Raw genomic sequence first — 12,731 nt, 5'->3', positions numbered from 1 at the left:
GTGAGATAGATATGTTTCAGCAGAGAGACTCTTTCTGTCTAACAGAGGTTTCTGTATTTAAGCAGAAAGGATCTTTTCTCAAGAAAACTAGTGGACTAATTGTTTTCTGTAGCTCACTGAAGACTAATGATCAGACCTTTGATTCAGAGCCACCATTTTATCTTGCCACTGAATTCAAAGCTAGTTATATTTCCATTGCCAGTGCCAACAGATTTTATTTACCTTCTTGTATGGCACATCATAAATTGTTACAGCTCAAGATGAAAAAAGTACAAGCTTAGGAGTTCACATTTAAGGTACAATACCAGACTCTTCAATATCAATATAAAACAAAATATAACGGATCAACTATATATAGAAAAGCAATTGATAGATTAGGGTAAGGTGAGTGCATCCAACATCACATTGAATCACATGGAGATATGAAAAATTCATGATAAATGTATATACATGGGGAAAGTGCTATGTACATCTCAGTATTGCTTGAAGAGACAGCAAAAAAGCAACTTAAAACTCCTTTAACCATAGGATTACTTGGGCTGTCGTGTTTTTTGGTAGATGGTCAATATAAACCAGCTATGGCAAAAGAAGTCTAGCATGAGCTCTTCTACGTTCATCAAAAGCATTTTTGAACTTTGTAAATTCACACTTGCAGTGAATTTTTTCAGGGAGTGGTGGAAGTGTATTTTATCAGTTCATCCCATGTGCACTTACTTTCTATGAGTGGAAGAGTTTGGCCCCATACCTGGGTTATCAGCATAGAAAGACAAGGGAAGCAAAGTTACTCATCCATACAGTACTCTGGTCATGCCATCCCTGTTAGCAGCAGCATCTCCTGAACTGTCAGTATGAAAGAATCAAGTTGCTTAGTGTATCACAGTCCTTCTCCATAGAAAAGATGCTGAATTTTGTTATCTCTATTTGCCTTAGACATAAACCAAGAGAAATACTCTTGTGGTTTTCATTATTTCTGCAGAGGTGTATTAAGGCTGCACTATGAGTTTTAGGTAAGGTTTACTTAACCTATTAAGATTAAAGTTGGTATCACTGATGTGACACAGTGGTAGCTAGAAATTATCTGAGGTCTTAGAACAGCACAAATTTGTGTGAATAAGTCCAAAGAAGATCAACCACAAAGGCCCTAGCCTGAATTTATATATGAATGATCCTCAGGAGGTATTTTTCATACTTTGACATTATAAAGACCCAGAAGCATGTTAAGTACTGGCAAGTTTCTGTACCATAGTTTGAGATGAGCATATATATATATATATATATATATATATATATATATATATACACACACACACAAAGCTATATATATAGCCTTCTCCCTGGAGTTATGCCCTCACTGGCTCCCACCACCCCCAAAGCAACTTTGAGCAGTTAGGAGATAACTGTGTGCAAAAGAAATTAAAGTGTATGCAGCAGTGACACATTCCAGGTTTCAGTTTTGAGTTTCATGAGTCATTCCAGGTTTCAGCTTCGAGTTCCATGAGTCACATTTTGGAAAAGGCAATACCCCCTATTTTTAACACAGCTGGGAGGCTCCTCCTCCAATGAACAACTGTGCAGAGCTGCTCTGTATTAGCATCCCACAACACAGCTCCAGCAGCACCACGCTCTTTTAGGTCTGAAAACCTGAGAGAATGTAGCAGCTTTGTTGAGGAAATGGAATTACGGAGATTTTGAACGCAGAAAAAAAAAATGGAAAGTAGAGAACACGAGTCTGGAAATTCCAAGGTAAGCTAGGCAGAAGGTAGAGGCAGAGTTCCTGTGAAACTCACGCTTCTTGAGGAAAAAAAAAAAAATGCAGCTAGTAAACAAAACGCATCTCGAAATAGAAGTGGGTTCGGAAAACTTGGAGGAAAGGGAAATTAAATGCCTTCCTCTCAGAGGAACAACGGTATGTGTATATTAGGTCTGAAACTGTTCACCCAGAGTAAAACTTTTACTACTGTTTGTAGTAAAGGCCGAGGAAGAGCAGCCCGCCAGGACACGGTCAGCGGGAGGTTGGGAGAGCGCCAGCGCAGGCGGCTGCTGTCCTTGGACACAGCCATGTCTGTCCTGCAGCCAGCGCCACCCAAGCCTAGGTAAATCACCCTACGTAAATCACACGCTTGCACTAAACAACCCGAAACCTAAAAAAAAGAAAAAAATTTAAAAATAACGGGATTGCCCGATGCCGGCAGATGGGCGGGGCCAGACGCGCCTCAGGGCAGAGAGGGGCGGTAGCGCCGCTCCTACGCTTGCGCACTCCTGGCGCCGCGTGTCACGGCGCCGGCCGCCCCCCCTGTTTTTGTCCGTCAGCCGCTGATTGGCCTCCGCGCTGACCAATAGCGCAGCGCAGAGGGGGCGGTGCAGCCAGTAGGAGAGCGGCGTGGCTGTGCGGGCGGGGCGCGCGCCGGGCCCGTGCGGGGCTGGGCGTCCCCGAGCGCCGCTGCTCCTCATGGCGGGCTGGGCGCCGCTGCTGCCGCCCGCGCTGCTGCTCGCCCTGCTGGGCGCCCGGCCGTGCCCCTGCGGCACCGCCCCGGCCTCCTCCTCACAGCCCGTCACCGCTCGCCTGGCGGCGAAGTGGCCGGCAACCCCGCTGCTGCTGGAGGCGAGGTGCGTGCAGCCTCCTCCTCCTCTTCTTTCTCCTTCTGCTCCTCCTGCCAGCACCGCTCTGTCCCGCTGTCTGTCCCGGCTGTCTCCTGGGGAGCAGGAGGGTGGAGGGACCCCCTTTTCCGTCCGCTGAGCGGGAAGGAGGGCTGGCGGCGTTTCTCTGTCGGAGGGTGTGTTAAAGTAGTTTTTGGCTGTGAGGCTGAACTGCTTTCTCCCCTCGGAAAGTGCTGTGGACCGTGCTGGCAAGGCTGTCCCACGCTGTGAGGGAGCTGCACAAGCGTAAATTCGCATTTACCCTGCTCAGGCGTTTTGCAGGTCGCTGGGTCGCGGATATGTAATGGGCCAATTAGACCATCCCTGCCTTCCGCTGGGTGACATCTTCGTCTGCCCCCAAGTAGTTTGCACGTTAGTTAAGTGATTATAAAGGTACTAGTGTAGATGTGAACATGTGAGTGAAACACGGTGAAATACTTTTAAAAGGTATTGTTAACTTGTAATTATAACTTCACCCTGGAGAAGGCTTTGGGGTGACCTAATTTCAGTCTCCTGAGGGGAGCCTACGAGAAAGATGGGGAGGGAGCCTTTCTTACAAGGGCATGCAGAGAGAGGATGAGGAGGAACGGCTTCAAACTGAGAGCAGGTTTAGACTAGATGTACAGAAGAAATTCTTTATTGTGAGGGTGGCGAAACAGCTGCCCAGAGAAGTTGTGGGTGCTCCATCCCTGGCAGTGTTCAAGGCCAGGCTGGATGGGGCTCAGAGCAAACTGCTCAAGTGGGAGATGTCCCTGCCCATAGAAGGGGATTGGAACCAGATGATCTTTAAGGTCTTTTCCAAACCAAACCACTCTGTGATTCACAATAGAAAGGGAAAACGTTTTCCAGTTTTAGATGCTTGTGCCTCCCCTGCCCATTTGGCTTAAATTTGTTTTGTTTTTGAACTTACTTGCTGCCGTTTGGAGAACACCCATGAAGGGTAGAACACCAAGTTTCTGTAATCAAAGGAGAGGCGAACTTCCAAAGTAAAGATTAGAAAACAATATAGTCATGCTAGCAAATGGAACTTTTTGGTAGACATAAGCAGGATGTTCCTGTAAGGAAAACCACAAACCTTAGAAATGTTACCCTGTAAATCATAGAATGACAGAATGGTTTGGGTTGGAAGGGACCTTAAATACCGTCTAGTTCCAACCCCCCTGCCACAGACAGGGACATTTTCCACTAGACCAGGTTGCTCAGAGCCCCATTCTACCTGGCCTTGAGCACTGTCAGAGATGTGTCATCCTCAGCTTCTCTGGGAAACCTGATCCAGTGCCTCACCACCCTTAGAGTAAAGAATTTCTTATGTATGTCTAAGCAAAATTTTGCCTCTTCCAGTTTGAAAACAAAAATGGAAGGGTGGTATTTAGTATAAAGTAAACCTTATTTAGAATAAAGTAAACCTTACCTTTTATGGTTTGTAAGGATTAACCCATGTTTGAAAGTGTTTCAAGGATTGACAATCTCCCTCCATGCAAAGGAAATGTCATTGATGAAAACCTGTATTTTATTGAAAAACTATAACCTGACAGAGAGTGTGTTCTTATTTGTATAGTTAGCTACTATTTAATAAAATCTGTGTACTGAGTTGATTTCATTTCTAAGTGTATATTGGAATATCTGTGGAAAAATAAAGTGAATATTTTGGAGATTTTCTGCAACAAGAGAATAGTCTGCATGCTTTACAGCTCTGATTGTTGAGTTTGGAAGATAGTACTTTGTTCAAAATATCTTTTGACCAAAATACAGCTCAGTTCAGTGTTTATGCTGTGGAGATGGTTGTTATTCATTGGATATCTAATGTTCGGTTGCTGATGGGTATTTATTATTTTGAACAACTGAAGGGTTTTGCTGTGGTACATCTTTGGACAAAATCAACCTATGGACAATTAATTTTTATTTTTAAACAGTGAATTTATTGCAGAAGATGGTAATGAGAAGTTTTGGCAATTCTTGGAAACGGTGCGGGAATTAACAGTTTATAAGCAAGGAGGTAAGTTAAACAGTATGCTGGTTTTTAATATGTTATCTTGTGCTCTATTTAACTTTGAGACACAACACATTAATTAGTTCTAGGCAGATCAAACCTGACTCTTCCATTATTGCTTACTGGGTAGGTTTCTTTCAGAAAGTTGTAGCATGTTTTCCCCTAAGAGCAATACTTGCAGAGGAATTTACAAAAAAAAGGAAGACAAGGTGGACCAAACTGCTCTTACAATATGGAGCAGAAGTGTAAAGATTTAAGATACCTACCTGCTTACATGACTTGCCAAGAGCTTGTAGGATATTGAGACTTCATGTTTTCTGTAAGATGGGTGCTTGAAGGGCAAAAAATCACAGAAATAACTAAAATGAAAATGCTAGGTAATGCTAAAGGAAAAATTAAACAATTACCAGAAAAGTTTAATACTTTTACTCATACCTGGAGACTGTTTTCTAGCATCAATACTGATGTTTTAGAATAAAGGTTTATCACTGACCAAATAGGACTAAAAAAGCCTTGCATGATTGGACAGAAGAATATTAAGTTTTTGGAAATTTGGGGAGAAGACCAAAGCATAAAATCCAGCAGAAGAAACGTAAAAAGCCACCCCAGAAGAAACATTGGAGAGAAGTTTATTAGAAATGTGCATGGTAATGAAAAATTGGGAGACTGATGAGGCTTTACACCAGGTTGGGCAGTATCAGACCTGCTTGGTAGGTCAAGAGATGAACAAGGTGAAAAAGGCTTCAAAACAAGGTAAGGCTGCTTCATTCTGCTCTTTATTTACAGGAGAGTGCAACTCTTTAGGCATGAGTGCAAGCACCTAACACTGCCACTGGAAGAGACTTGAGGGGAATTGAATGTTAAATTATTAGTCATAAGCTAACAAATTGTATAAAGATCATGCAGAAAATGACAGTGAGAATTGCAGGTACATGAAAAATGCTGTATATGGGAGAGAGAACTTGAGAAACAACATGTTTCAGCAATTGTGACTGACTGAATACAACTTAAAAATGTGCATCTGATAACATTATTGGAATGCTCAGCAGTGCCCCAAGCAGCCAGGAGACTTAAAAGATTACTAGGAAGGGAACAGGGACATGCATGGTAAACAAAATTTTGCTGCTCTTGATTCCATGATGTGCTTTTATATTGAGTAAAATGTGATGCTTGACTTTAGTGTCTACCTCTGTTTTCCTCATTGTTTCTTTGGAATAGAAAAAGTACAAAGCAGAAAATGTACGAAGAGCTGTGATTTTAATTATAGAGTATCAACTGGGAAAATGAAAAAAACACCCCAAACTTACTGTGAGATGAAGATCCCACAGTCAGAAGTATATGCAAAACCAGAGTCACTGGGAACAAAATGCCCAGGTGGTGAATGCTGCTAAAAGCCATCCTGTACAAGGCATAGAGACATGGAAAATGGAAGTAGGTGCAGAATTTGACCTGTGATCAGCTGCTAGTAGCATTTGTTGAGGCAAGTGCTGTTGACTAATGCTGTTTAAGGTCTTTTTCAGCCCAAAGGACAGTGGCACATGTTACCCTCTCCACAAGGTTGGGAATGACTCAAAACTGGGAGGAGAATGTGCAAGGTAGGACTGTAATTAGAGGGACCTTGGCAGACTGGAGAGACAGGCCAACAGAAATGCTGGGAAATTCAGCAAGGGCACTTTACAGACTCCCTTCACGTGGGCTGGAATAATCTCATCAACAGCATAATCTTGGTGCTGATTGACTAGAACTGTTTTTTTGAGAGACAGATTGGGGATCCTTGCAAGCAGTGAGAAGGCCAACTACGTGCCAGGTTGCAGCAGCAAGAGGTAGCTAACAAGTCAAAGTGTTTGTTCCCCTGTATGAGGCATTTGTAAGACTGAATCTGGAGTACTGGGCCATGCTGGGCCTCCCTGTGGAAAGAAAGACAAGAGTCTATCATTGGAGCAAATCTAGGAGAGGATCTCTGCAGTGTTTAGGGAGGTGGAGCAGCCTTCTGAGGAAAGGCCGAGAGAGCTGTGAATGAAGCTGAGAAGAGAAGGAGTAAGGAGAGACCTCATATCTGCAGTTTCTGAATAGGAAATATGCAAAGGAAGTGGAACCAGGCCCTTCCTGAAGGTACACAGCAGTATGAAAAAACGCAAAGGGCAGAAGTTGAATCATGGAAGTTATGGTTAGATATTAGAGAAAATGTTTCTACCATGGGATTGGGTAAACACTGAAACACTGTTCCAGGAGCCTCTGGAACCTATTAATTCAGATAATTCAAAATTCTACTGCATGAGACCTTGAGCAGCCTAGTAAGGCCTTGAAATTATATATCTAAACAACAATTTGGATAAGATGGCCTCCAGAAGTCACTTTTAACTTACTTTTTTTTCTATGAGTGATTTAGATGCAGTTGGTATTGCTTTGAGATGAGACTGTTGTATTAGATGATGTGTCAGGGGTTTTTTATTAGACATCTCTTTTTTCATTGTTTAGACACACTTCCCAAGGGGTTTGAAGCTTTAATGACATTTATTATTAGTGACACAAATGTCTGTTGAAATTAGCTGTTAGTTAAACACCTACTTCACCTGGATAAATTCTGTGATTGAGAATAAATAAATTACAGTAGGATGATCTCCATGACCTATCATGCCAATGAACTGTTAGATGCTGGCAGTTGGGAACCTTGAAAAATACTACTTTAATTAGGTATATTGAATAGTTGATGTGTATATTTATCTGTGTGGCCAACACACATCTATGACAGTAACACAGGAAATTTTGAAGTTCTGGCACTAAGGTGTTTTCCTAAAAGTTGAGTCGTAGTTGGGGTAGTCTTAATCCAAGGAAATCGATGCTCTTCATGAACAGGAAGTCTGCATTAGATGTTTACAAGGAACTGCTTGGCTTGAGTGAAGAATCTGGTACTGCAAGACTGCAGTGGCACAGTTTAGTGAGGTGTGTAATACATAACGTCTGAGGAGAAGTTGGTCTTCTGTTTAGTGTGGAATATGAGTTCTGTCCTGCTGCATGTCAAGACAGACAGATTGATGCAGAGGGATGGTCACGATGTGTTAAAACTGATGTAACAACAACTGCTTCAGTAAATTAAAGGATCTGGCTGGAAAAAGATTGGTTGAGGCAATTGGCTTTTCAGTTATTCTCCCAGTGATGCCAAGAGTGGACAGGATGAATAAACAGGAAATGAAAGCATTGTTTGTTTATTTTTCTAAATGGAAACATTTTCATAAAGGCTAAAGAATTCATAGATTTGAAGCTGAAAATCTGGTATAAAGGAATTCAATGATAGACTTGGATCCCAACATAGAGTTTAATGTTTCAGAAGAGTTGTAAAGCGTTAAAGCTAGAAGGCAACTTAAAAAATCAAGTGCTTGCTATTTTTCTAAATCCTCCCTTGGATTATTTTCAATCTGTTTTTTTAAAAATAAATTCTTGTTACTTGTTGTTTTAAATTTAGAATAATCAACATCTCTTGTTAATTTGCTAATTTAAAATATTTAGCATTACTGAATTAGGTTTATTAATGGTCTGTTTAGCTGTGGTATTTGTAGCAGTTTAATGGATTTGGTAGGAATTATCTACACAGAATTTGGTGAAACATTTAGTCTGGTGATGTATTTGGTGGTTTTAACTTTTTTCCTTTTTAATATGAACTCAAATCAGCTTGGGCAGCATCTGATTATACCATATGGAAAATATGAAAAGGTTGGTGGTGGGATACACTGTATTGAATTAATGTCTTCGGGGAATCTGGACAACATTGTTTTTATCTACTTAATGTGCAACATATTTTCTGTCAGACTTGTGAAATACTAGGAAAGGCAGATGATCCTATTTTGGGCTGCAGGTATATTACAGAGAAATGAAAGCTGCAAAAATTTCATACTAATACCAGCACTTAAAAGGCACTGAAGATGGCATTTTTAACTTGCTGCTGCTTTTTTATCCCTAAAGGTTAATTTGTGATCACTGAGGGAAAGTAAGTAGCCAGTTCCCTGCTGACTAATTATCACTTGAGTGTTTACTGTCTTCCCAAGTGCTTCAGTTTATATATTGAATTTTCAGCAGCCTCATAAATATATTTAAAAAACCAAAACAAAACCAACATGCAAACATATTTTCTCTATGGAAGCAATTTTCTCTGAAAAAAATGTAACTGTATATTTCATGTAAACAACCGTCATGCAAATTATTTTTTGCAATTTAGAAGACTACACATTATTCACAACTAAATTAAAAAGTATTTTTATATGTATATAAACCTTAAAGATTCAAGAGGAATCAGTTTCACAAACTGATTTCTGTACTCATAATGCAATAAAATAAAGTATTCCCTCTTTACTGGCATCTTGCTTGGATGGCAGAGAGATTTGACTGGCCAGTGATTGCCTGAACTGCTGTTACCTGAGATCTCTAATTCCCTAGCTGATCTGTGGATCTAGATATTCATATCTATGCACTTGGAACAATCCTCATCCATCCATCCCACCAAGTAATTATTCCAGCACACTGTGTTCTTCTGATTAATGATGTCCCTTACATTTACTCTCCCTACCTCCTGTGTCTCAGTACTTTGAATTCTCTTATATATATGCAGGTGGGTTACCTGCATATATTCAGGTTAACTTTGTGCTATGTGTGCCTGAGGACCTGTGCTATAATACTGTCTTGTCTTGTGTGACTGCCCTGGTTGTCTCTTTTAATTATGTTTTACTTGCCTGTGATAAAAGACACTGCTGTAAATTGTGGATAGGAAATGTCAGCATTTAAATGTGAGTTTGCTTCGCTGGCTGTTCAGTTCTTGCTGTAGTCAATCTAATCAATTTGGCTACAGGAGTAGTTAAGAGTTTTTCAGCAGACAAATTAAGGCATCTTCAGAATGAGCTTTGCAGGTCTTGTTGGCTGCTAGGCAATATTTCACATGGCTGGGATGAAAGTTTGCAGATGTGAAGTTCATACATGTGCCTTCAGATGTCTGCAGTCTGGAACTGTGTCCTGTTTATGTGGTCTCTTATTTACTTTTAAATTTACTTTGTTGATTATTTAGTAGTAATATGCTGTAATAGGATTTTATAACCAGAAGAATCTGGTTCTTTGTGATTCCCTGTAACAAAATAAGAACCTTATTATGAATTGTACTCTTTTGGCAATGTTAAAATGAGCTTGCAGGGCAGGTGGTACCAAATTTAAAGGATTTGGTACTATGTGAAAATTATTTGCAATGCTCAAACCATAGTTCTGATTAACTGAAATTAGCTCAGTTGGTTATAGCATGGGGGTAATAACACCAAGGTCACAGATTCAATCCATGTACAGGCTTTAAGAGTCTACTGAAGTTCACTGTAGTGTTGAACTTGAGGATCCTTGTGGGTTCCTTCCATGTCAGAATATTCTGTGTGATTCTGTGTGGGTAATAAACTCTAAAAATTTGGTTTGCATTAGATAGCTCATAGCATTTGGCATGGATTCATGTGTCTTGGTGAAGTTCAAAGTACAGTTGTGTTTTAAGTGAAGCCAACAGTGTTAATAGAAGTTGAAGTAGTAGGAGTGGATGATTTGATAGATCCTTGTCAATGTTGTACAGTCATTTTTGAAGGCAGATTAAAAAAATCCTTTTTTTTAACTTATTGAAATCATAGTAGTCATAATCATCTTTCAGGAAAGAATGTCAGCTGCAGCTGTTTTAAATACACCAGTGAAAGCACAGATGAAATTTGTAAACAAAAAATTCAAAGACTTGGGGTAAAAATATTTTAAGGTAGTACCTTAAGAATTACATATTTAATGGCTCTTTATTGTCTTTAATAGGATGTTATTTAGGCCAAGTTGAAAGGCTGGAGTTTCAAATTTAATTTTACTTTGGTGGAGATAATTTGAAGAAAACTTGAAAATACAGTTATTGAAAAAAAAGTTTCAATCTGGAAGGATTTGTTGCTTCCAAATTTTTATATTCAATGGTTTGCATGTGTGAAGCCAAATTTATCTTATTTAGAATCATAGAATGATTAAGGTTGGAAAAGACCTCCAAGGCTGAGTCCAGCCTTTGACTGATTCCCACTCTCAGTTAAACCAAAGCACCAAGTGCCACATCCAGTCACCTCCAGGAATGGTGACTTCACCACCTCCCTGGGCAGCCCATTCTAATGCTCAGCCACCCTTTCAGTGAAAGAATTCTTCTTGATGTCCTACCTGAGCCTCCCCTGGCACAGCTTGAGGACATTTCCCCTTGTCCTGTCAGTACTTAGCAGGAAGAAGAGGCTGACCCCAACCTGGCTACAGCCTCCTTTCAGGTGGTTGCAGACTATTGAGCCTCCTCCTCTCCAGGCTAAACATCCCCAGGTCCCTCATCTGCTTCTCACAGGACTTGTTCTTGAGAGCCTTCACCAGCTTTGCTGCCATTTGGGTTCTGCTAGGGCTATGTATAGGTGTAGAGAACATAGGTAGGTTTTTCATCCATTGAATTTCATGTAAGACAGTAACAATTATATGTCACTGATTAACTCCAGCCAGCAGCTCAGAAGCACATGTCCACTGTCCTCACTAGTAGGATGAGGAAGAGCATTAGGAAAAGGTAAAACCTGTGGGTTGAGGTAAAAACCATTTAATCATTGAAATAAATTGAAATATAATAATAATAACAACAGGAAAAAGAGAGGAATAAAACTTCTCTCAAGTGATGCACAATACAATTGCTCATCACTCACTGACTGGTGGCCAGCCTGTCCCCAGGCAGAGATTGACAACTCCCAGCCAGCTCCCCAGTTTATGTACCAAGTGTGACATTCCATTGTATGGAGTGACCCCTTGGCCAGTTCAGGGCAGCTTCTCCTGGCCATGCTCCCTCCCAGCTTCTTGTGCACCTCTGTGCTGGGAGGGCATGGGAAACTGGGATGTCCTTGACGCAGGGTAAGTGCTGCTTAGCCACAACTAAAACTTCAATGTGTTATCAAATTATTCTCATATTGAATCCAAAACACAGCATTGTACCAGCTACTAGGAAGAAAATTACCTCTATCCCTGCTGAAACCAGGACATCACGTAGAATTCATTGGAAGGAGCTTTCTTGAAATGCAGATTATGTACTTGTCTAATGTAAGTGGTTTTTTCTGGGGAATTACAGCAAACTCAGCATTTCTAAATAATGAGTTTTTTAAGGAGGAGAAGGCCGAAAGAAGGTACTAGAGGCTTTGAGAGCAAAAGAAGATATTTTTTGTTCAACCACGACAGGGTTGTAAAGAAGAAAATGAGAGGATAGAAGCTGCTTAGTTATGAAAATTGAGTATGCCTATGGAATGAGAATTGAAGGTTAATTATTTCCAACCAATGTTCTGTATTATCACTTTTGTCATTCCCAGACACCATCCACTTACCTTCTTACTCAGAGTCCTGATTTTGACTTTGAAAATACAAGATATGCAGGGAGCAAGGAAGCTACTTCACATGTTGTATCCATTCTCATACTCTGGTTTATAATATATTTTTAAGGAAGAAATAGAATATGTGAGAGTAGCTCAAACCTTTAGAAGATTTTTATTTATGTAACTTGCATGGTTGGAGTGTTTCAAAACTAAATGTTAGGAAATTATTTGTGAAATAATGCTCTATTCAGGCCTCTCCATATAGGTTTTTTGAGTGGGTTTTTATATTGCTGAAAGTAATTTCAATATTCACTAGTGCTATTGAGCTCTCTTTTGTTGGTTTTTTTTGGTGTCATTAGGCCTCTAGATTCGTAGGAAAGGAAACAGTTATTAGTGAACAACACTGAAGACTTTTGAATGCCAAGCAGCACTGGCATTAATGCTTGCTTATTATGTAGTGTAGGTAGATATGCCACATCATTTAGTGTTAAATACTAAAAGTTTGTCTTGTCTTTTTTTTTTCTCTCTTTAACAGATTCAGAGTACTCCTATTACAATTTAATCTTGAAGAAAGCAGGACAATTTTTATCCAATTTGCAAATCAATCTGTTGAAGTTTGCACTTTCCATACGGGCTTACTCTCCAACGGTTCAGATGTTTCAGCAGGTGACAGTATTGCCTGATATATTTGGTACATGATTGAATGAGGTATTTTGGCTAAACAATGTTCATTGTTACAG

At 40.3% G+C, this 12,731-nt stretch overlaps 1 protein-coding gene across 1 annotated transcript in view; it reads left to right on the top strand.

Annotated features, from left to right (window-relative positions):
• Positions 1-2,449: 2,449 nt before the first annotated feature.
• Positions 2,450-12,731, top strand: part of UGGT2 (UDP-glucose glycoprotein glucosyltransferase 2) — a 76,321-nt gene continuing 66,039 nt past the window's right edge. The window contains exons 1-3 of the mRNA XM_058824538.1: positions 2,450-2,607; positions 4,551-4,633; positions 12,527-12,657. Of these exons, the coding sequence (XP_058680521.1) occupies positions 2,450-2,607; positions 4,551-4,633; positions 12,527-12,657 (372 nt within the window). The remainder of the gene's footprint in view (positions 2,608-4,550; positions 4,634-12,526; positions 12,658-12,731) is intronic.

This window comes from Ammospiza caudacuta, chromosome 2, assembly GCF_027887145.1.
Source record: "Ammospiza caudacuta isolate bAmmCau1 chromosome 2, bAmmCau1.pri, whole genome shotgun sequence".
In the NCBI taxonomy this organism is placed as follows: Eukaryota; Metazoa; Chordata; class Aves; order Passeriformes; family Passerellidae; genus Ammospiza; species Ammospiza caudacuta.
Note: the sequence above shows the minus strand (reverse complement) of the source record. Positions and strands in the feature narration are given on the sequence as shown.